General features: G+C 37.9%; 7 protein-coding genes across 9 annotated transcripts; 3 read left to right on the top strand and 4 right to left on the bottom strand.

Moving 5' to 3' along the window:
• The first annotated feature begins 116 nt into the window (after nt 1–116).
• On the top strand, nt 117–3,439 carry LOC139431969 (uncharacterized). Its single transcript, XM_071200293.1, has 2 exons — nt 117–1,005; nt 1,065–3,439. The coding sequence occupies exons 1-2, from the start codon at nt 447–449 to the stop codon at nt 2,327–2,329; spliced, it is 1,824 nt and encodes a 607-aa protein (XP_071056394.1). The 5' UTR covers nt 117–446; the 3' UTR covers nt 2,330–3,439.
• Nucleotides 3,440–7,789: 4,350 nt separating this feature from the next.
• On the bottom strand, nt 7,790–10,932 carry LOC139431915 (uncharacterized). Of its 3 annotated transcripts, XM_071200177.1 has the most exons (3): nt 10,515–10,932; nt 10,374–10,454; nt 7,790–10,313 (listed from the first exon to the last, which is right to left on the bottom strand). In XM_071200177.1, exon 3 carries the CDS (start codon nt 10,176–10,178, stop codon nt 9,021–9,023), a length of 1,158 nt encoding a protein of 385 aa, XP_071056278.1. In that variant the 5' UTR covers nt 10,179–10,313; nt 10,374–10,454; nt 10,515–10,932; the 3' UTR covers nt 7,790–9,020. The 3 variants fall into 3 exon arrangements, with proteins under 3 accessions (XP_071056278.1, XP_071056277.1, XP_071056279.1); XM_071200176.1 differs by having other exon boundaries at nt 7,790–10,454; XM_071200178.1 differs by lacking the exon at nt 10,374–10,454.
• Nucleotides 10,933–12,172: 1,240 nt separating this feature from the next.
• On the bottom strand, nt 12,173–13,435 carry LOC139432013 (uncharacterized). The gene has a single exon (XM_071200342.1). The coding sequence runs from the start codon at nt 13,433–13,435 to the stop codon at nt 12,173–12,175; it is 1,263 nt and encodes a 420-aa protein (XP_071056443.1).
• Nucleotides 13,436–20,530: 7,095 nt separating this feature from the next.
• On the bottom strand, nt 20,531–20,960 carry LOC139431962 (histone H4). Its single transcript, XM_071200274.1, has one exon. The coding sequence runs from the start codon at nt 20,916–20,918 to the stop codon at nt 20,607–20,609; it is 312 nt and encodes a 103-aa protein (XP_071056375.1). The 5' UTR covers nt 20,919–20,960; the 3' UTR covers nt 20,531–20,606.
• Nucleotides 20,961–21,144: 184 nt separating this feature from the next.
• On the top strand, nt 21,145–21,654 carry LOC139431918 (histone H3). The gene has a single exon (XM_071200187.1). The coding sequence runs from the start codon at nt 21,198–21,200 to the stop codon at nt 21,606–21,608; it is 411 nt and encodes a 136-aa protein (XP_071056288.1). The 5' UTR covers nt 21,145–21,197; the 3' UTR covers nt 21,609–21,654.
• A 669-nt stretch (nt 21,655–22,323) lies between these two features.
• Nucleotides 22,324–23,159, bottom strand: LOC111419093 (histone H2A-like). The gene has a single exon (XM_023051847.2). It carries the CDS (start codon nt 23,075–23,077, stop codon nt 22,703–22,705), a length of 375 nt encoding a protein of 124 aa, XP_022907615.1. The 5' UTR covers nt 23,078–23,159; the 3' UTR covers nt 22,324–22,702.
• A 175-nt stretch (nt 23,160–23,334) lies between these two features.
• On the top strand, nt 23,335–23,861 carry LOC111419092 (histone H2B). Its single transcript, XM_023051845.2, has one exon. It carries the CDS (start codon nt 23,413–23,415, stop codon nt 23,782–23,784), a length of 372 nt encoding a protein of 123 aa, XP_022907613.1. The 5' UTR covers nt 23,335–23,412; the 3' UTR covers nt 23,785–23,861.
• The last annotated feature ends 240 nt before the right edge of the window (nt 23,862–24,101 follow it).

The raw sequence follows: 24,101 nt of genomic DNA, 5'->3' as shown, positions 1-24,101 counted from the left end.
CCAGTAGTAGATAAAAGCCGATTCTAGAACCTCCTCTCAGAACCTCAGGTCAAGGTCAAGGCCAAGGTCACGTTGAGTGACCATGACCTTGACCTTGCCCTGAGGTTCTGGGAGGAGGTTCCAGAATCGGCTATTGCAAAGGGGGTCGTTGACCAGTAACCTAGACCTAAACAATGACCTTTACTTTGAGCTCACCTCAGGTCAAGATCACGTTTAGTGACCATGACCTTGATCAGTAACCTTGACCTGAACAATGACCTTTACTTTGACCTCAACGGAGACCTTGAAGTCAACCTTAATTGTGACCATGACATTGACCTTGTACGTGACCTGAAATGAAGGTTACACGACGTGAGTTCATTGAAAACCCCACTTCGGAGGAGGTATGCTTTAAATAGCAGATAGAAAATCGTGTTCAATAGTATTGAAGTAAGAGTGTTGTGAACATGTTGACCTGCGACGTGTGTTACAAAGAGTTTACTAGACCAGATAATCTTGTGAGACATCAACGCACAGCATGTATTGGGAAACGTCGAAAGGTGGAAGAGGATCAACAAGGAGATGTTATAGTGTGTGAAATATGTGATGAACACGTAACCAGACAATGTTATTCCTCACATCTGCGCAGCAACAAACATAAACAGAAAGCCTTCGTAATAATAGATGATGGTGTAGAAAAAATAGATTCGATATTTGGAGATAAAATATGTAGTTTTAGAGTGAGCGATCATGAACGGAAGTACGTAGACATGAAGGAATTCAGTAACCGAATTAGAGAAAAAGTTATCAGTTTGATACAGTCCGTGAGGAATGTAAATGGTAGTTTAAAAGTGAATACGGAAATTTTTGGATTGTATTTCATAAATACGAAGGAAGAAGTGGAAATCAAATCATTCAACACAAAAAATAAAATTATAACAGTGGCCGTAGACTTGTACCAAACATACGAGGACTTTATGGACGAGATTATGGTGAAAATGTCGGAATTCCAAGAACGGGACTCAGGTAAGAGTATAAGAATAGAAAAGTAGTAAAATGCGAAACTAAAGGCGTTAATACTGCAGGTTGGACCTTGTTGGAAATATTATATCTTGAAGTGAACTGTAACAAGTTTAATCCTACAAGAGCATCGAGCTACATCGACTTACCGACATCCATAAAAGGGAAGAGAGCGGTAATAAACGTGCAAAATAACGATAATAAGTGCTTTGCTTGGGCACTGATATCCGCGCTGTACCAACCCACAGGTTTACCGCAAAGAATATCATCATACCCAGATTATAGGGAAACAGAATTAAAGTTTGACTGCGTAACATTCCCAGTACCCATCAGAGACATACCAAAATTTGAGGAAGAAAATAACATTTCAATTAACGTCTATGGTATAAATTCTTGGTATAATGGAGAGAAAATGGTAGATGATATTGTAACTGTATGTATATGTAAACAGAAACGGGAGCGTCATGTAAACTTATTAGTAGTCAGCGACAATTTCGGGAATAACCACTATTGTTGGATAAAAAACTTATCTCGACTGATAAATACACAATCATCGACTCATGAACATCAAAGATATATTTGTGAGGGTTGTTTGCAATACTTTTCAACTGAAGACAAGTTGGTACGACATCAGATGGATGACTGTAAAAAAGTGAAAGCAACAGTACCAAGCGAACAAATAAAAGTGAATAAGTTCGGACATCTAGAAAAGGAAAATGTTTTACAATTTGAAGGATTTGAAAAAAAAATGAAAGTTCCGTTTGTGGTGTACGCCGATTTCGAGGCGATTCTGAAACCCTTAACGCCCGAAGAAGGAAAAGTTTACGATGATAATAAACCATATACGGCCCGATGTTTTGAACACGAACCATACGCGTTTGCGTACTACATTAAGTGTGCTTACGATGATAACTTATCGAAATTCCGAATATACCGAGGGCGAAACGCTGCTCTGGAATTTATTATAAGATTGGAGAAGGATGTAATAGAGATCTATAAACAACATTTGAGGCAAACAAAGGATATGATACCGCTAAGCTGTCTGGACCAATTTGTACATGAACTGAGTTCCGTATGTCACATTTGTGATAAACCAATAAACAAAGAAGAGAAAGTGTGTGATCACGATCACTTGACAGGATTGTATAGGGGTCCTGCGCATTCCGTCTGCAATATAAATTATAAATTACCGATGTTTATCCCTGTGTTTTTCCACAACCTGTCGAATTACGATGCCCACATGTTTGTGAAAAGTATTGCCCTAAACAAGGAGGAAGTAGAGGTGATAGCACAAAACAAAGAAAAATATATTTCTTTTTCCAAAAAATAGTTGTCGGAGAAACAACCGATAACAAGGGAAAGAAACGCAAAGTGTTTATGAAAATAAGATTCGTCGACTCGTTTAGATTTATGGCGAGTTCTTTGGAAAAGTTGGTTTCATATTTGGATGATAAGGATTGTGTGGAAGTGAAAAAAAAATTCAAAGACTCTGAAGAATTTAGATTGATGCGCCAGAAAGGTGTATTTCCATATTCGTTCGTAGATTCGTTTGAAAAGTTGGAGTATAGTAAATTGCCTGATCATACACAGTTTTACGACATATTGAGTTCAAGTAATATTTCAAAGGAACAATACTCTAGAGCACAGACTGTATGGAATAAATTTAAGTGTACAACGTTGGGAGAATACAGTGACCTGTATTTGACGTCAGATGTGTTAATGTTGACTGACGTCTTTGAAAATTTCAGGACAATATCTTTGGAGAATTATAATCTGGATCCTTGCCATTATTATACTGCGCCCGGGTTTGGGTGGGATGCTCTGTTAAAAATGACAGGTGTAAAATTAGAATTGTTATCAGACATTGACATGTTACACTTTTTTAAGAAAGGAATTAGAGGCGGTCTCTGTATGTGTGTAAAACGATCTGCAATAGCAAACAACAAGTTCCTTGACGATTTTAACCCGGAAAAACCATCATCATATATTCTATACTTGGACGCTACCAATTTGTATGGGTATGCAATGAGTTGTAAATTACCAACAGGCGGTTTTCGATGGTTGTCGAACCAAGAAATAGCAGATATAGATGTGGAGTGTTTAGATGATGAACACCTTGGTTATGTCTTTGAAGTGGATTTGGAGTATCCCGAAAGGTTACACAACCAGCATGATGATCTACCGTTTTGTCCCGAAAACATAATCGCTCCCGGATCGAAGCATCCTAAGTTGATTGCGAACTTACAAAATAAATCGAAATACATAATTCACTATGTAAACCTACGTGAATGTGTGAAAAAAGGTCTTAAGCTAACCAAAATACACCGTGCATTGCAATTTCAACAATCGCCGTGGATGAAACCATATATCGATTTTAACTCTGAGAAACGAATGAATGCTACGAATGAATTTGGGAAAAATCATTATAAACAAATGAATAATATCGTGTATGGGAAAACGATGGAAAATGTTGAAAATAGAGTCGATATACGATTAGTGTCACATTGGGAGAATCGTTACAGGAGACCCGGTGCAGAAGCTCTTATCGCAAAGCCAACTTTCAAGTCATCGAAAATTTTCTGCCATAATTTGGCAGCCATTGAAATGCAGAAGGTGGAGGTCAAATATAACAAACCTCTGTATGTAGGGTTTAGCGTACTGGAATTGTCGAAAGCGGTCATTTATAACTTTTTTTATAATTTTTTAAAAGAGAAATATGGTGAAAACGTATTATTGTTATATACAGATACGGATTCGTTAATTCTCGAAATATTTACTGAGAATGTATACCAGGATATCAAAGAAAATATAGAGATGTTCGATACCTCTAATTACAAGTTAAACAACAGACATAATATTCCTCCAGGGCCGCCGATAGTTGGAAAAATGAAAGATGAGTACCCAAATACGATATTAACATCGTTTTATGGTACAGGAGCTAAAGCTTATTGTATTAACACTTTGGAAGGAGTTGTCAAGCGTGCCAAGGGTGTGAAAAAGTATGTTATCGATAAAAACTTAAGTGTTTCAGAATATAAACGGATTATCGAAGATGGAGGTTCTGTGCGAAAAAAGATGTATGTCTTTCGCTCCTCCTATCACACGATGTATACAGAACTAAAGAATAAAGTGGCGCTCTCTGCACATGACGATAAACGTTACGTGATGGAGGATGGATGTCATACTTTAGCTTGGGGAAACTATCTTATTGAAGATCTACGCAGGGAAGATCTTTTGGACAACTTATTGGAGTTGTTAAACGTAAACATGTATGGCTAGTTAAATTGCGATCAGTTAATTTGTAAAAAAAAAAAATACTTGCTTGTATCACAAAACTTGTATATAAAGTAGAAAGTAGGTTGTTAAAAAGGTTACTTGAAATAAAATCAACGAAATTAAAAAAAAAAGTTTTTTATTTTCTTAGTGTAAAAATTATAATACATCCTTTTTTGCAATCCAAGAATTATGAGAGCTATCCATTCCCAACCATTTCACTCGGACTTTATTTCCTTTTCGACGAAGAACTTTTTCAATTAAAAATACATCCGGGTGTTTCACACGTTGTAATTCTTCGTCGTAAAATGCTCCAAGAATGGGTTCTCCTCTACCATCTTTAATAAGGTAAGTCCTGGGATTAGTATTTTGAACTGTCGCTATGGTGAAAATTTCATTGGACCAAGTTGGTTGGTAACCTTTAGCAAAAGCGTGTCTGTACTTGCTAATTCGCACGTGTTCCCCCACATTAAATTTATGGTGGTTGGGGTCGACAACTTTAATGGAATTGTATACAGTATTTAACAGAGCAGATTCATTTCGTCGATTAACAGCTGAAGGTTTCATGTGAATGGTGCGATGTATTGTGTTGTTGTAAGATTTTAGTAATTTGGGTAGTAAGTCTAACCAGCGATAATTTCCTTGCATACTAAATTCTTTCCACATTTTATTTTTTAGGGTTCTATTAAACCGTTCGATAATCGAGCTTTTTAAAGTGGAATAGGTGCTGTAATGATTAATGTTAAGTTGTTCCATTAATTTTTGAAAATCGCTATTGTAAAACTCTTTCCCATTATCGGTTTGTAAGTTGCTCGGAGTAATATTCTTTTTACTATGCAAAATGTCCTTCATAGCTTGAGTAACCTCTTTCCCAGTTTTGGTTTTGAGTGGTAAGGCCCATGCGTATTTTGAAAAAGCGTTGATAACAGTCAGTATATACTTGTAACCTTTATTGACCGACGCATATGGGATCATTTCAACCAAATCAGCTTGATAAAGATCCAATAGTCCGTGAAGCAGAACGCGGCGTCGCCGATAATGTCGTCTCGCAGGTGCATGTAGTTCGTTAACGAGATCTCGCTTAACACTAACCATTACTCTACAACCCCTTCAATCAACAACTCTACAAGAAAAGGTAGTCCTCCTATCGGTGCATTATTTTTACACTTAATGGTATCTCCGCGTTTGAGTTGGACTCCCTGGAGCGACTTAATAACGATATCGTTAACAAGTAACTGAACATGAGCGGACTTTACAACATCTTTTATCATACCTTCGTAGAAAGAATTGATGTAATCCGTAATTCCACTTTTGTTTGTGATTTTATAAAGTTTTGTTTTTGGATCAACATCTCCATCACCACGTAAAGTTAAAATAAATGTTGATGAAGGTTGTAGAACTTCGGATCTTGCTATGTGGTTCTGTATAACATGGTGGTGAACATGCTTACCAAATTTATCGATAGATGTAGAACCATGTTCACCAAAACGGTTTAAAGGCATATTGGCTTCTGAAGCGTCACAGAAACAGAAAAAAGTTTATATACCCTTAACGAATGACTTGCGCTTCCCGTAATTCCTCTATGAGGGATATAATTTCGTTATGATGAGCAGTATGACCTGCTGCTTCGGAAGCAAGTAGTAAACGCAACCGATCAACTAATTCGTTCACGTCGTCCCAGTATTCGTACTCTTTAATTGCAGCAGGTACTAACAACTTATTTAAGTGACCTGATCCAGTTTTAGGTTTTGGCCAATATCGAGCCCAGTACACATTTGGTCTTTGACCCAAGGAAATTGGTTTGATTATGTTCACAAACTTTTCATTTTCATCATCAGTTATGATACTTTTTGAAGCGTCATAATCTCTTTTATGTACATTCGAACGTTGTAAGATATCTTTGTAATTTCTCGCATCTGGTAAAGTAAATTTACCCGGTTTATTTTTGAATAACAACTCGTATAACCCCGGTGTTCCTGTATACGTAAATTCACCCACCAAAATGTTTTTCCCGTCAAACGTTATTGGTTGATTTGCGATATACAATCCATCGGTAAGTGCACGAACACCGTAAGTTTGATCGAACTCGTTATTTACATCTACTGTTAAACCCGTAACATAGGTACGTGGTAAGGGGTCCAGCTGTCCTAAAGCTTCTCGAATAACTGTCTGTTCCATCATTCCCTCCATATTCTCTTTCATGCGCGCCAACTGCTCCCTAGCGTCCCGCTCGTAGACATCTAAAGATGTGTCTGACTCACGAACAGAAACCTCAGGTGTAGTATCTCGACCCTCGAACACCTCTTCGTCGCTGAGAAATTGCGGACTCCGTGCGAGTTCCGGTGAAACATCCATGCTAGCTCCCGGTTTAATGGGTGTTGACGTAACTCTACGTTTAGGTTTCACTCTAGGAGTTTCCAGTTTAAGTCCTTTAGAAGGTTTCTGCAAGTCAGCCAGTAAGGCTGAGATATCTGGTGACTGCTCCTTTTTCGGGGTAAATAAATCACGTTTTATCCCGAATTTATTGTCGAGCGCTAATAAATTGACAGTTTGTAATTTTTTGGAAATATCTGTCAGAGGTTCTTTCAGTGGAGCGAGTTGAGCTTCGGCAATGGACTGCTTCTGTTTTATATCTCCTTTCAAAGTGCGTATTTTATGTTTAACATCTTCTCGCGCAGCTATTAACTGTTGTGCAACATTACGATTCATAGTTCAACGTGATAGTGTAATGATCGCACAGAGACTGAGCATGCAGTCGTAAAGTCAATGGTTTTACAGTATAATGTACTCATCGAAACCTTTCCGATAGCGTCCGTTATTTTTATCGCAATCTAAATCAATAACTAATATACCGTGCGGTGTATCCCAACAAGTTCGACAAATTCTGACAAAATCATCCCACGTAATGTCCCCTAGCAAATGATCGTTGTAAATATGTTTCAAGTTAGTGAGATCTTGTTTAAATAAAACTAAAAGGTTGCAATTGTCACGTAAAAGCTGCTTGGAAATGGCGCTATAACTTTGAGCGAGTAAAAAAGTATCAACGTTTCTATGACGACCGTATGAAAAATATTCCTTGATAATCTGTTGCTCTGTAGGAGCAATATCATCAAAAATAATAATTGAATATTCTTTCACCTTTGACGGTGGTAGAAATCGTCCGACATCTTAATATTTATAATAGCCGCAAGAGCGGATAGGTTTAAGTAATTGTCGTAGAAATTCGTATTTGATTTGGTAGAGTGAATTAGAGCACAAATATACATTCAAAAAGCGCAACCCGTTGAGAGCTGTCAATAAAGTTAACATTACGTTTGTTTTTCCGGCACCCGAAGAACCAATTATCAAACCACGTTTACATTCCCCACCAAATAATTCGCTATGTCGTTTAAATTTATTTGCAGCGAAGTCGTTATGAAGATTACAGATTGGTAGTGTTAAAGGTTGGCTAACAAACTTAACGTCTTCAACCATGTTGACGGGTGATACTTGAACGGGAGATTAACAAGAAATGAAGTCGTAGTAGAAAACAATGTTTATTTTATCATAAAATGTAGCATACAAAAAATTTCAGCAGATTATTTATTATCATTGTTTCAAAATAATGGTTTACAACACTTTAACTATATAAACTGTTAACATTGAGTTTGAAAGTTATTTAAAGCGTGCGTAATATTACACAATATTTATTTTACAATAAGACGTGGTATACATAAATTTACAAAATTATTTATTATCATGATTTCAAAAGTATCTGTATGGTTGATGTAGTAGAACCACCAGTGAGTTATTCACATACAGATGTTATGTGATTAAACAAAATAAAGCAGTGTAAGTCACAGTACAATTTACACTACTTAGTATTAAATTAACAATAAGTAGATACGGTAAATATTCAAATAAGTAATTAATAATACATATTAACAAAAGCATGGGAGCGGTAACAATAAGTAGATACGGTAAATATTCAAATAAATAATTAATAATACATATAAACAAAAGCATGGGAGCGGAAAAGGTGAAAAGGAAGCGAACTTGTTGTCATATCATCAATTCGAACGATTTTCAGTATCACACAAGGATGGTGTACAAATTTGAAAAAACCACCTACAACATATTAGTTGCTGAGACATCCCTCCGACAATTCCTCAGTACTTTGATCCTCCTCAAGTTGTGGTTTAAAACAGACTCGAAACAAAGACACACGACAACACATCGCACACCAATATTTTTTATTTAAAATAATAGTCTGCAATCGTTCAGAAGATGCATACTTTATTTTCGAGCGCAATTTCACACGACAATCCAGTTGTAAAACGTTCGTTATACTAATATGGTGTAGGCGGCGTCGACAACGATAGCAAAGGTTGCCCAAATGTGATTCATAAAAAACATACCTTGCTTGATACTGAAGACCCACTCCGAAAGTTGAACTCCAATCAACCGGAGAACCGTGGAACAACTTATGTACGGTGCCTTGCGACATTTTCTTTCCAAAGCGTTCCACGGTGGGGAAGCAAACCTCCCCAAGATTGATTCGATCGCCCTTTCGGGATATTCGACGCCAGAAGCATATGTCCCAGCTGTACATTACGTTTAGTAGTAGAGTCTTTGGTAAAACATCTACTAACCGCAACGTACGGTCTTTACGGGAAATCGTCGAATTAACGCTCTCCATAGCCAACTCCTGCAACGTTAACACTGCAAGAGACAAAAAAACTGAACGAGCTTCAAAAAAAAAAACGCTATTAACCGTTGTCAGGCAGCAGCCTGAGAAGGGACTTATACAGGTTAATTTTGGTGTTGTACATGTTAAGGATGTTTGAAGAAGCAGCAAAGCAGACGGTGGGATTCTGGTTTACTGCATTCAACGCGTTCACGAAGTGGCGCTTATGATGTTCCAAAGTCGTCACTTTGGTTTGCAATTGAGGTTTCAAGCCCAAGATGAAAAAATCCTCTTGGGACAAAAGATTGCTTGCCAAGTTGGTTGTTGAATGCAGAAACGCATCAACCCATGGGTCGGGATGTGCGGTATTTACAGCTGGAAGATTTTGCCTCTGCGGGATAGTAGGGATAGGTAAAGGTGGTGGGAACACCACATTTTGTGGTGGGATAGTTGTGATAGTTGGCGGGCTGTCACGGATGTCGATGGTCACCTCTGGTGGAGATGTAACCACCGTTGCAGGTCTGGTTACTGTAGCGAGTGTAGGTACTCTTCGTGTGTTACGGGGAGGTTTGGCTAATGCGTTGCGCAGCAATCTACAGGAGTCTTGTGAAGCAGGAGAAGGGTTTGGGCGGGTAGTTTGTTTCACGCAACCCCTTGACAACAAGTTGACGCGTTTTTTTATACGGCGGGATGTGTACCGTATGGGTCCACTCGAGAAGACAGGCGAAACACATATCCTATCGGAGGGTTGGGATACGTCTTCCGTCGCTGGTACAGACGGTGCCGCAAGCACCTGGTTTTCAGCAGGTGCTTGACTTGTGACATCCGTATGTACAATATCTGGAAGTGGTTGTACCACGTCGGCCTGATTGGTAGCAGGTTCAGGTGGCACAACAACTTCCTGATATGTTCCTTCTTCTCGTATCTCCATACTGATGCGAGTTAAGCCGTAGGACGACAAGGTTGGACTGGTGGTAACAATCGCACCATTGTCGTTCCCTGGCTGTGACCGGAGCTCATTCATTATTTGCTCGTACAGTGGTGGGTCTGTAGTGAAATCCTGCATGGTACGACTCAAACCGTCAAAGTTGCCGCTGCAATATAATGGTAACGACGGTAGGCTTGACTCAACAACATTCGTACTGTCGTTATTGCGTGGCAGCACGGCAACCAGTGGGTCGGTCATACCATCGGTATTATCGCTTGCACGAGCGTGGCTGTTACCAATTAAGTGAAGCATAATGGGAAAGACTTCAAGGAATCAAAAGGGTTACAAAAAATTTGGATTATTTTATTAAAATTATACGTTCGCTCACGTCTGACAAGTTTGCAATCCGCTGAAGAACCACTTTTCTCAGCGTATAACAATTAATGTCTGAAATCATCACAAACATACATGAAGAAAACCGATAAAAATTGTATTGATGTAACTTACTTTTCAAATGGTTTTCTATCACGTCTGACAGGTTTGCAATGCGCTGAAGAACCACTTTTCTCAGCGTATAACAATTAATACCTGAAATCATCACAAACATACATGAAGAAAACCGATAAAAATTGTATTGATGTAACTTACTTTTCAAATGGTTTTCTAGCAGAAGGCGATTTCTTCGTGGTCGGAAAAACACAGTTTTTAACAAAATCTGTTATTATTGTAAACACACTTTTTAAGGAATTATCGTCTTTTGTACACTACTATATCACTCAGCGACTGCTGTACACGGAGTGAGGAGTAACCCACTTTCCACTACCTTTAAGTACGGGTTAGTGAACAGGTATTTGTCCGGTCAACTGTCTGGGAATGCGAGGTCGTTTAGGTCTTCTCCTTGTTATCGCCTGTGACTGAAGGGGAGGTCATACTGTCTGGGAATGCGAGGTTGTCCAGGTTTTCTCCTTGTTATCGCCTGTGGCCCAAGGGGAGGTCATACTGTCTGAGAATGCGAGGTCGTTCGGACCTTATCTTCGCCCGTGACTCAAGGGGGGTTACAATCCCCCCTCCCCCCTCCCCCTCCCCTCCCCCTCCCCTGCCCCACCCCTGCCCCACCCCCCCGCGCGGGCTCAACTACGCTCCGCTTCGCTCCGCTCCGTATCGCTCCGAAGGGGAGGTGAAGAGGTTTCTTTAAATAAAACTCATCAATATGGATAAAAAAATAACATTTATTTCTTTTCTAACGTACATTTAATACAATGCATTTTAGGTGGTGGTGGTCCATCGAAATGAGTTTCCGCACAATCATTATTATAATGTTCAAGACACGGTAACTTCATTTGTAACATTTTCGATTGCTGGTAGGCGAACGGTAGTTGGGTCCAAATTCTTCGTAATTCCATAGATGGTACTTTATCGAAATAATACTGTGTTGGTAAATATTTTAAATCACGAGCTGGAATGTTCGCAAATGAGGCATCTTGTTCATATTTTTTCATTACGCTGTACACTTTCTTGGCAGATGTAAGTGGCCAACACCCAAACACAGTGAACACTTGTTCCATCGCAACCAGCTCTTAACTATCCCCCATTACGACTTGTCTCTGCTTTATAGTCACCGACTGTCTTTCGCATCCTTGTTTTGCACCCCCTCTTCGACAACTTCTTGTAAGTGGCGTACATTGGAAAGAGCGCACATACTTCTTCGTCGCGAGTGAAAAGCACAGCTCGGTATACCCATCTCAAGTTTATAGATACTACCTTCCAACGCAAATATCGGCGCGGAAATAATATGTCTTAAAAATTTAATTTTTTCAGGTCCTTTAACATACACTTTCTTGACATTCCGACACAGATATTTGACTATGGCGTCGAATTCCATTGGATGGATAAAACCAACTTTCCAGTCGATGCAATGATGATGTGTCATTAACCAGTTTGCAGTATTCCTATATTTAGATGGTAATGAAGCTATACTGCTACTCGGTTGAAAAACGTGGTGGGTTATGCATTTGTTACTATCACATGATGCTAATTCTTTAGGTACGAACTGATCTTCGTTGACCATGAAACCTTGTATATCGAGAATTATGTATTGAGTTTTATTTGAATACATCTTGCTTCCGTACATCAACACGATTATCCATACTATGCAGCCGTAGAAATCTGTCGCACAACTTATACTCTACGACTTTTTTTTGTTTACGCTGAATATAGAAGTCTCACATTTCGGATGATGAGCTACGGGTGCGATGCGGCTCAGGATCCGATCCAACTACACACTACCAACCCTTCTTTCCCCATACTCAAGTCATTTGTTTGACGATTTTTGTTAGTGGAGAATATTGAAACGCCTTATCATGTAAAACTAAACAGTATGCTGTGGTACCATCAGGAATCGGATTTTTTGTCGTAAATTCTATCCGTATTTCTACCCCACTTTTGTGTAGCGCTTCTGCTTGATATGTACAATCAATTCCAATCAGTGGATAATTTTCAATAAATTGTTTCGGAGTGAGTAATGGTTCTCCTTCCTTCCCATAGTAGGACTTTTGAAAGCGTGTATACATGTCATATAACACTGCGACACGATTACTATCAAAGTCCACGTTCAGATTATCGTATGGGTAGCGTTCACCGTTTAGGAATACCGTCAAATTGGTGAGTTTTACATTATCAAAGGTTGCCATGTTCGCCAACTGTTTTCCTTTCTTCTTTGTTTGAAACCCAATTATTATAAATCTAGGTGTTTCCAACTGCGGAGCTGTTTTCACAGCCCATGAATGCTTTGTTGTTTGAGGTAAAGAAGGATATTCATGTACTTCCCAACTGCGAAAAGGTATTTGCAGATCAATATTTCGTCCTGCTATTTTTGTTAGAGCTAATTGTTCTCGTAAGCCTACGGCTAGATGGGGCATTCTCCACACAACTTTATCGATTTTTAACTGTAACGGTTCTTCTACCGTATTCACAAGCACATCATTATCATCATTATTACGAATTAACACTAGCTCTTGTCTCACATTCATCACAATTGTTTTAAAATCTTCAGCAAACCCTATTAATGTCTTTAGCGGTACACTCAATCCAAAATTTCCATTTTTATCCATTATTGCATCCGTTACAGGGGATGTTGGGACCACTTGACCTAGCAGATCCTCGCCCATGTTCCAACCTGCGTTCGCCAACTTTATTATATCGTGAGGGGTATACGAAAAGTATCCTTTCATACATGATGTTAACCCCACGTTTCTCACTCCATCTATTTGAACACCATTTATAAGATAGCGAATATCACTGAACATAAACGCTACAGGATTATTTATCAATTTTGCAGTTGCACTAGCATCTTTTGTTGCTTTACCACTCGCATCCAGTTTACGTACGCTCCCTTCCACATACAAAAAACTTTCATGAGGCAATGTGTAATTGTCTATTTCGGGTATGCCTATACGAATTTCATCATTGTTACCGAAGCTAGTAGAACCAAACGGTTGATGGGAATGATATTCGTAACTTACAATCGAGTTATCTACTTTTATTTTCTCCGTGACGTTTAAGGACTCCATTTATAGTAGTTGAAAACCTAAGTTGCTTAAATACTGACGATTGACGCGTGTTAACTGGGTAGTTGATTTTCGCTTACTGTTAGGTTTTACATCCTTTCGTACCGTTTTATACATTACTCTATCACCCAGATTTTCCTGTGCTTTTCTTCGAACGTCGTACACTATACCCATATTAAATACCCTACTACTCACACCGATTTCAAGTGCACTCTCACGGTCACTTCTTCGTCTCTGAAGTTTACCAACTGACCGTCCTGATCAAGTATGCGTACTATTAATGTACTAATCACGTTCGTTGTAACAGGTAAGTAAATCGGTTGTTGCGGAGCTTCTATTATTTTAAAACCAGCCGGTACGTTCGGGAAGAAATGATACAACACGTGCATGGGTTGTCCATTCGTATACGATCCGGAGCTCAAATTACAATAAATTTGTAATGCATTCGTTTTATTTATATTCACGATATGATCCGATTCTGTTATCGTGTTTTTAGGTATAACTTTAGGGTTAAAACCAAGTAAGGAACCGATTGAATTATCGCTAGCAAAATTTATTCGCCGGTTTGTTTTTATCTCAGCACGTTGCGTATTATTGTTACCTCTTATGCGTATCTGTGTACCCGGTGTAGTCACGCTGAGAATATTCCTCGCTGTTAATGTTTTTTTAACGTATTCGTTAATATCGTTAATATCGTATGTTCCTAGCGGTATTTCAATATTCTCTGTAAAATTTCCCATATGATCTTCATATTGTAAAATATTGTTTGTTGAATCGATATTAGGTAACGTATTGAACGTTTCGAAATTTAAAAGAGCTAACTCGTATGTACCGAGTTCATTCAAATAAATCGGTGGGTTAAAGTTACAAGACAACTCCGACCCCCTTCCGGTGAGCGTAAATGTATAACTTGTATGTATTGTATCTTGTTCCATTGTTGTTCTCAAGACTAATCTTACACGGATACTTCCTTGGTATTTAAACTATCTAAGAAATGCAGACACAATTGTCCACAATTTGTTTGATCTTCTTTTTGATATCGTCGATAATTATACCTCACAATATTTCTCCCCCCATCCGATATAAAATACTTCTCCACTTCAATCGGTGGTCGTAAATCTCCATAACTGTCAAAGTAGTTAACATTTACACCATCCTTGTTGTAAGCTGTCCAGTGAGTACCGGGACCCGTACGATTATCAAGATTTATTATCCCACTCTCTCGTTTTCGGATTTTCTTCGGTAAATTGTTTCTCATGTACACCCCACGAAAGTTTAACAGATCAAGCGCTCGTGCATATCGCCTTAACTCTACATCCGTTAAAGAATGTTGGGGTATTTTTATTAGTTTTTTGCTACAGTTTTATAACCACAACCCTTTTTATATGGATTAATAAACATTCCTGTACCAATTTTGTTCGCCCTCTTGGGGCGTTTTAGTCGCTTTGATTTTCGTGATACCGTTTTCATGACTAGTCCGCAACCTTGCTTATATGGTTTAATATACAAACCGCTGCCGATCGCTTTTGGTTCCATAGCCCGATTGTGACGTTGGGCTTCTTGTAACTGCTCCCTTGCTATTTTTGCTTCGTTTACGGTTTTTGCAATAGCTGCTGCACCTCCGCCTAAAGAACCGAGAGCACCCAAAGCTGCAAGTATTAAGGGTAAAAAACCTCCCGTCTTGGGAATCTTGATTATTTTTCCGCGCGGTTTAAGTATTCTACCTTGATAAGGTTTCAACAGATTGTAACCCACTTGTACATCTCCCTTTGTATTCGTACTGTTGGTCTGTGCAATCGCTCGCCGCACTAAGTTCATTGCCTGCGTAAACGACAACTTACCGCCACGTTTCAACTTCTGACGAGTTGTCCCTCTACGTCTTAGGGCACGAATTTGCATTCCCATACCCATTATTGTTTTTCCTTTCATTATCGTTGACACTAACGCCGACGATAGTCGCTCTCCTAAGCTTGCGTCTTTACTTCTCAACCGCTCTTTCGCCGTCTTATACAACTCTTTATCGGCTATGTGTCGCTCAGCTAAATTCGATGTCGCTGCGTAGGCAATATCATGCGTTTTACAGGCGTCGTCTAATTTATTCACTCCCCGATCTCCACGAACTAATCTCTTTACCAATTTGGTTCCCGGACCGCAATAATTATAACCTGGCAAATGTAGTTCTATCGGAAGCTTATTGATTAATGTATTCACAATACCTCGACCAGACCGTTTGCTTGATCGATGCATACTGTTTCACTGTCCTAACATTCATACCATTATATTTAATAGCTTTCGCACATTATTCGGTGAATATTGGATGGTTAATAATACGCTCACATTTGAAAAAAAATTTTATTTATTTTAAGTCATTACATATTTAAATCTTTCATGAAAAATCTTATTTCTAAATTCGCTGCTTAAGTACAGGTGTAACATATCATTTACATAACTTATTCTATTCTTAAATCTAAGACGATCTAAATACATTTCCTCCCAATTACACTTTCGTGATTGTCTATACGCATAAGTCCATGCATACATTCTATGCATCTCATTTTTACTCTCATCAATCCGCACCTTACCCATGTCTTTATTGATTGTGAAATAATTTAAACAAATCTACATCCAACAAGATTTTATCGAAATTGTACAACATCACTTCCTTACTTATACATATTTGTTCAGAACACGATTCATTGAGCATCGTTAACATATTACGTTTCACATCTCCATCCATTGCAGCTAACGCGTTTATAACACTATCATAATATGCTTTGTAATTCACAGTTCTCAATAATTTCAGTCGAGTTGCTACTAAATCTGCTACGTTCCAAAGCTCATGCAACGATTCATATGCAATATATACATATTCTCCACCCCTCTCCAACTTTAAAATCTTGCAAACGTTTTCCATCCAATCGCACGATATACTGACACCACACAACACTATCTGCGACGGAGACTGATTAGCAAAACTGTTTGTGATTGTTGACTTATACATAATAATGTTGTGCCAATCGTTTTCCGTTAATGTTAAACATTGACCTTTTCCCATTAACCTTACCACTGGTTCAAAATGTAAGTCAGCACTTAATCCTATTGCCACACATTTCGTGCGGCTCTTATTTAGTGCATACACTGTTTCCGAAAATAGAGGACCTCTACTTGCTCTTACTGTACTGTCCGACATGTTGGTTAAGCTCTCCATGTTATCTATTCTCGAAACTACTTCATTATTACCGTTAACACTTTGCGTCATAATAAAAGGGCTTAAGTCTGCAAACGAATCTTTTCCATCAGCGACCGCTTGCATATTGTTACCACACTCTATAACTGTATTAAACTTTTCTTGTTTTAACACCTCTTCAGATGCCACGGGTGTCAACGAGGGTTTTATCACCTTTGGACTTATGCTCGCTTTTTTGGACACCGCCTGTTGAACCTCGAGACTTCTCTTCGGTGCTTTTGTATATTGTTGTCTGGAACCCACTAAGTATATATAACATTAATACTTCTGCTGTAAGACAAGTGTTTATGGACTTACTTGTTCTGCGTTGTTATGTCACCACTACGTCGGATGATTTCAATGAAACTAATCTTTTATGAACCTGACTTGCTATTTATGCACATCATTTTAGGTGGGGACGTCACGGTCACAATTAAGGTTGACTTCAAGTTCTCCGTTGAGGTCAAAGTAAAGGTCATTGTTCAGGTCAAGGTTACTGATCAATGTCATAGTCACTCAACGTGATCTTGACCTGAGGTGAGCTCAAAGTAAATCCAACCCGGTCATGCTCCACTCCTCCGGGAGCACCCGAGAAGAGTCATCACTCGACTTGAGTACACCAAAAAAAAACATCATGAACTGCTAACTCGGGGGCGTCGAGTTGACACCATAAATAATACGTTAAAAAGATATGCAATTGTTTATCATTTATTAAAGACGAGTTCAATAAATTAAATGAAATTTAATTCGGTTGTTTTTCTTTTCCATTTTATATATTAGGATTAGGAATGTGATACATTTAAATTGAATAAAAAAAAAAAGTCAGTACAATAAAAATTAATTTATTTAAATTTTAAATTTTAACACTAATCTAAATCCATTTTTAAAAATTTTAAAATTAATTTAACATTTTCAATTGCACAACTGCTTTCCGATTTATAATGATATGCGCAAGAATTTTGACTCAACGAAAGCAAAGGGCAATATATATTATCTTCTAAATTAATAATCACTGGCTTTACCGATGATAATAGGTCTCTCAATACCTTTTCTTTTTGAGATCCCTTTACAAACACCACCTCCACTCCGCATGTATGCTGTTCCAGAATGTCTTTCAGTTGATTATAGGGCACATATCCATTCTCGTAATGCAAATGGTGTAAGTTATTCTCCTCCCAACGCACTTGTCGACATTCTCGCTTATTGAGTCTTTCATAACTTATATCAGGTTGAAATATGAAATGGGAAATCGACTCACCATCACCGATAGCCAATTCTTTAACTCGAAATCCCGAAGATAAAGTAAACCCTTGCATATCGATGACTTTAATTGGATTTCTCGATGCCATTATATTTAAGCGATGTAAACTGCTTAAAATAGGAGCTACAAGTTCCTCAATTTCTTTATGTTCACAACACTCTTACTTCAATACTGTTGAACACGATTTTCTATCTGCTATTTAAAGCATACCTCCTCCGAAGTGGGGTTTTCAATGGCCTCACGTCGTGTAACCTTCATTTCAGGTCACGTACACGGTCAATGTCATGGTCACAATTAAGGTTGACTTCAAGGTCTCCGTTGAGGTCAAAGTAAAGGTCATTGTTCAGGTCAAGGTTACTGATCAAGGTCATGGTCACTAAACGTGATCTTGACCTGAGGTGAGCTCAAAGTAAAGGTCATTGTTTAGGTCAAGGTTACTGGTCAACGACCCCCTTTGCAATAGCCGATTCTGGAACCTCCTCCCAGAACCTCAGGGCAAGGTCAAGGTCATGGTCACTCAACGTGACCTTGGCCTTGGCCTTGACCTGAGGTTCTGAGAGGAGGTTCTAGAATCGGCTTTTATCTACTACTTTCACCCGAAAATATGCGTTGTAACAAAAACAAATTGTTAATTCTTTCATAAATTTTATCGGATTAATGTTATGTCGGTACAGCGGCTGCGAAAATGTATGATTAACATGGTTAATAACGTCACATCGAAACTTTAAAGTGATTTTTCGGTAAGTTTTATACTTTTCCGTACTTTTTTTTAATTTGTGACGGCTTATTAAGTGATTTTCCATCGATTAAAAAAAACTTTCGATTTTTAAACCACACAATGATTCTTGATTTCTTTTAGATTTCACTTACAAAAAAAAAGTAAGTGCCAATGTTAATGTTCTTCAACTTTCATGAGAATTGTGTGTACCGATTTTATTGTTAACGTGGTACGTATAAGAACGAACACCCTACTCTTAGTAGATTCTTCGAGTTTTTAATATAACAAACAACATTGTATTTTTAATAAGTTATAATAGATAAGATAAGTTCGTTCCAACCAAACAACCGTTCAAATTTAACCCGTTCCTGTACGCGTATTTACCGTTGTATTTACCATTTCAAACAAAATCCATTTACTTATTTTTTTAATAATAATAATAAACAACGAACTAAAACAACGTAATAGCCGTAATAGTAGAGAAATGAAATAAAGATATACATGTTTTACATATAATATTATTGATTAATTTGTCTATAAAACTTATCATAAAACATACATATGAAGTAAGTTTTTAAAAATTTGTTGATGTAAAAACACCCGAACATTGAGGTCTTATATATAATCTAGAGTGCGTATGTGGGGGTGGTGGGGGTAATTAGAAAGTCAGATGTTGGATGTACCGACCTGAACTTAGCTATAGTTTCAAGTCTCTATTGTACCAAGGTCTATAGAATATATGTTCTATAGACCTTGTAATGTACCTACAATTATAACCTCACAATTCTCATAAATATATTGTTATTTTTATTAAAATTTTATTTTTGTTGAAAGTTTTCGAATTCTTTTTGTTTCACATATGTTTTTTATAATTTGGTAGGTTGGAAAATTATTTATAACAGTCCATAAAATGTTTCTGGTTAGTTGACTTGAAATTAACAATGAAGTTCAAGTAAAGTTTATTATTAAGGAATGTTCAGTTCTTTTAAAATAAACTAACAATTATTTATAAACAAAAGGTTAACGTGATCAATCAGAATTGTGTTAAATATTTTCTTCTTAGTTTATGTTAATTATAAGGGTTATTGTTAAAAATTATTAAGTTCTTTTAAAATATTATATAATTAATAATTATTTATTAATAAAAAGTTAATGTCTATTGTTTTGGTTATTATTTTGTCTTTCCAGTTTATAATAATGTAAATTCTTGCATAAGTATATATAAGAATTTCGAATTTCCCGCTAAGTTGGTACATCTAAAATGGCGACCTTTCTAGCTTCATTTTAGGCGTGGTAGGGACAACAGCATACGCACTCTAGATTATATCTATATAAGATCTCAATGCACCCGAAACAAATAAATGAGAATAATAGAGATAATCCAAATCCAAATATATGCTTTGATAGTGAACATAACCATAACAGATAGGCTGCACAGTTGGAAATGAGTTACGCATTAAAGGAAGTGACGAACCGTACTTGGTCCAGACCAGGTACATGAATTTGTCCGACGGTCGTTGGAACCATAGAATAGCTAAATATCCTGTGGTTGGAACGCTTGACAAAACGTCACGGATTAGTCCACGGTTCGATTGGACCGTGGCAGAACTTTTCAACTGCGCAGGCTTGCGACTGTCAATTGGTTAGAATCGATCCTAATATACATACACTGCGTTAATTAATTATCGTACCGACGTCATCATTGCAAGTATGCAACCGATATCACAGTATTAATACACGATTAGCGTATTGCAATACCAATGCTGTAACATTGGTTGTATATTTGCAATGATGACGTCGTGTACGATAATTAATTAAGACATTGTACATATTATGTACGTAATTGTCATGATTGTATGCGAAAATATTCTTTAACTTTCATAAATATAGTGGTTCTGAAAAGAACCGGGTCGTGTTGAATGCAGAACAGTCGTCGTCAAAATTAAAATAGGTACATAATTAAGATTTCTTAACCCCCAAAGCCGTAAAGAGTGCGACCTTGTCGCTTAAGGGCGTAAACGACGTCCATAGCAGTAACGGTTTTCCTTTTTGCGTGTTCCGTGTATGTGACAGCGTCGCGAATGACGTTCTCAAGGAAAACCTTTAAAACTCCTCGAGTTTCTTCGTAAATTAATCCTGAAATACGCTTTACACCGCCGCGACGGGCAAGACGTCTGATGGCTGGTTTGGTGATGCCCTGGATGTTGTCACGGAGTACTTTGCGATGACGTTTAGCGCCTCCTTTGCCAAGACCTTTTCCTCCCTTTCCACGGCCAGTCATTTTTCTTTGACAATTTAGATTTTCTTTTTATGTGAGTATAACAACGAACCAACAAGCACCGACAGGGGACTACTGTTTTTGGGACTTTTCGCGTGCTTATATAGTGGCACAATAGACACGCCTACCGATTCTACGGCTCGACCAATCCGATGCAAGTCACGTACACTGGTATAAAGTAGCCTCAACAGAGAGATTTCTCAGTTTACTTTGACAAACTGTACCGTTCGGCTTGTGTACATCTCTCTCTTTATCGTCGTATTTGGTTAATAATAAAGTAAAATGGCTCGTACGAAACAAACAGCTCGGAAATCTACCGGAGGTAAAGCGCCACGTAAACAACTCGCAACTAAAGCAGCAAGGAAAAGTGCCCCCGCTACTGGAGGTGTCAAGAAACCGCATCGTTACAGACCTGGAACCGTAGCTCTTCGAGAAATTCGTCGTTATCAAAAAAGTACCGAACTTCTGATTAGAAAGTTACCCTTCCAACGTTTGGTTAGAGAAATTGCCCAAGATTTCAAGACCGATTTGCGATTTCAAAGCAGCGCCGTTATGGCTTTGCAAGAGGCGAGTGAAGCTTACTTGGTCGGTCTTTTCGAAGATACGAACTTGTGTGCAATTCATGCAAAACGAGTAACCATCATGCCGAAAGACATTCAACTTGCTAGGCGCATTCGCGGCGAAAGAGCCTAATTTCTATTAACAATCAACCAAATCTTCCCAACAAAACCGGTTCTTTTCAGAACCAATCAATTATTTTATGAAAGAGAATTTTCGTTCTGCTCATCTTTAAATCTCTATTAGGCGCGTATCTATCTGTTTAGTGATAGATTTCACAACTGTTCAATGAAAAAATTTTCAGTTAACTTTGTTATAATCACTGATCATTTCTACTATATTAATGTGAATTTGAAAATGTTTGAGTTCTCAGTTCTTTCTTTTTATAGCGAGTTAATTATAAAATACACCCGATTTTTGAGTTGTAAATTACCGTCACTTTATGAAATTTTAAATACTTTTTACTTTAAGATTTTCTCAATAATACAAAGAACCATATTTATCCTTGCCAAATTTATGATTGCAAAAGGGTGAGAAACTGTCTTTATATTTTATGAATACAGTAGGGATAACTTGATACAATGCTCGCAGGTATAGTTTCCGATATTTTTGGTGATTTTTATGATCCTCAGAAATAGTAGTGTCAGTAATTATCACCCCGAAAAAGTACCTGGACGTGATTTATGGCAGGCCCTGCTAGCGAACTATGTAAGTCCAGGGACTTCTTTTTTTATTTTACTTTAAATTCAACAATATAAAACAGAAATAATGTAGTATAGAATAGAAATTTACTTACATTTAAATAATTTTAGAAAGAATGTATTTTTTTAAAAATAACCGTATTATTATTTTCATTAACTTCTAATAATTTTTCTTTAGTGGTTTTTTCCTTCTGGCATAGCAATATTATTTTCGTTCGTTTTGTTTGTCGCTTTGGAACAATGTAGAACAACTTTAGAGCAATCCAGAACAATGAAAAATTTAAAAATAAAAAAATGGGAGCTAACTTCCCGCACGCCCCCATACATACATATATGCTACTTCAAAGAATATGTATAAAAAAGAAAATAACATATTATGTAGGTTGATGATTGTTTAGCACATGCATTCAAAAACTTTATAGATTTACACAACCGTAGACATCGATAGTTCATTATTCGGCTATATTTTTTGTGGCCCTGAGAAGGGCCGTTTTGTTAATATGATGGTGTGGTCAAGTTGTAATTAAATTAAGGTTTTTTCTCGGTCTTCTTAGGTAACAAAACAGCTTGAATGTTCGGAAGTACACCTCCTTGAGCAATCGTCACTCCCGATAGCAATTTATTCAATTCTTCGTCGTTACGTATGGCCAGCTGTAAATGTCTAGGGATGATTCGGGTCTTTTTGTTGTCTCTCGCAGCGTTACCGGCCAACTCGAGAACTTCGGCTGCCAAATACTCCATTACGGCCGCTAAATATACGGGAGCTCCAGCTCCTACACGTTCCGCGTAATTGCCCTTCCTCAACAATCGATGAATACGACCAACAGGAAATTGTAATCCTGCGCGACTGGATCTGGACTTTGCTTTCCCTTTAACTTTTCCACCTTTTCCTCGGCCCGACATGGCTTAATTGACTTGGTAGCGTGCCGAAAACTTCAAAAAAATGCTTCAATGTAAACGGTATCGTTGTAATGATAACGTTTCAATACATAACGAAATTTAAGGTTCTTGAGATACTTATACGCATCTGATCCGACGATCCGACCAATAGCGGCCGTCAACCAAACGGTAGCAACGAGAGGCGTGACCTACTGATACGACGCTACCACTTTTTAAACGGCAAAGCGGCTGCTTTTTTTACACTTCAGACGAGAACGCTTTGTTAACGCCGTGCGAGTACTGTTTACGCTATCAAAATCTTGTCATCGATAAGTTTTTTTATTGTTAACTAATCAACAATGCCACCGAAAACTAGTGGAAAAGCAGCCAAGAAGGCGGGTAAAGCGCAGAAAAACATTTCGAAAACCGACAAAAAGAAGAAACGCAAGAGGAAGGAAAGCTACGCTATTTACATTTACAAGGTATTGAAGCAAGTTCATCCTGATACTGGTATTTCGAGTAAAGCTATGAGCATCATGAACAGCTTTGTGAACGATATTTTCGAGCGAATTGCCGCGGAAGCGTCTCGTTTGGCTCATTACAACAAAAGGTCAACGATCACCAGTCGAGAAATCCAAACTGCCGTCAGACTTCTGTTACCTGGAGAATTGGCAAAGCACGCTGTAAGCGAAGGCACCAAGGCTGTTACCAAGTACACAAGTTCCAAATAAATGGCGATATAAACATCCCTACGAAATAACGACCGGTTCTTTTCAGAACCAAAAATTATTATCTGAATAAAGTATTATCGCAATTTACAATATTTTTAAGTTAATAGTAAGTAATATAAACAAAAACGAAGGCTTTTCACGGTCGGTGTTAATTAAATTGAAACTAGAACTAATAATAGCACTCACTAGAACTAGAAACTTTCGGGTTAAGCGGTTCGTCTTTTGAAACAATGTTTGACGTTTCGGATGCCATGTTGCAACCTTCTTCAGAAACAAGTTCGATGTGTTCCGTTTCGAAACTGTTTCTGAAGAAGTGT

Source organism: Onthophagus taurus, chromosome 11 (genome assembly GCF_036711975.1).
Source record: "Onthophagus taurus isolate NC chromosome 11, IU_Otau_3.0, whole genome shotgun sequence".
NCBI classification, from domain to species: Eukaryota; Metazoa; Arthropoda; class Insecta; order Coleoptera; family Scarabaeidae; genus Onthophagus; species Onthophagus taurus.
This window is presented reverse-complemented; position numbering and strand designations above follow the sequence as displayed.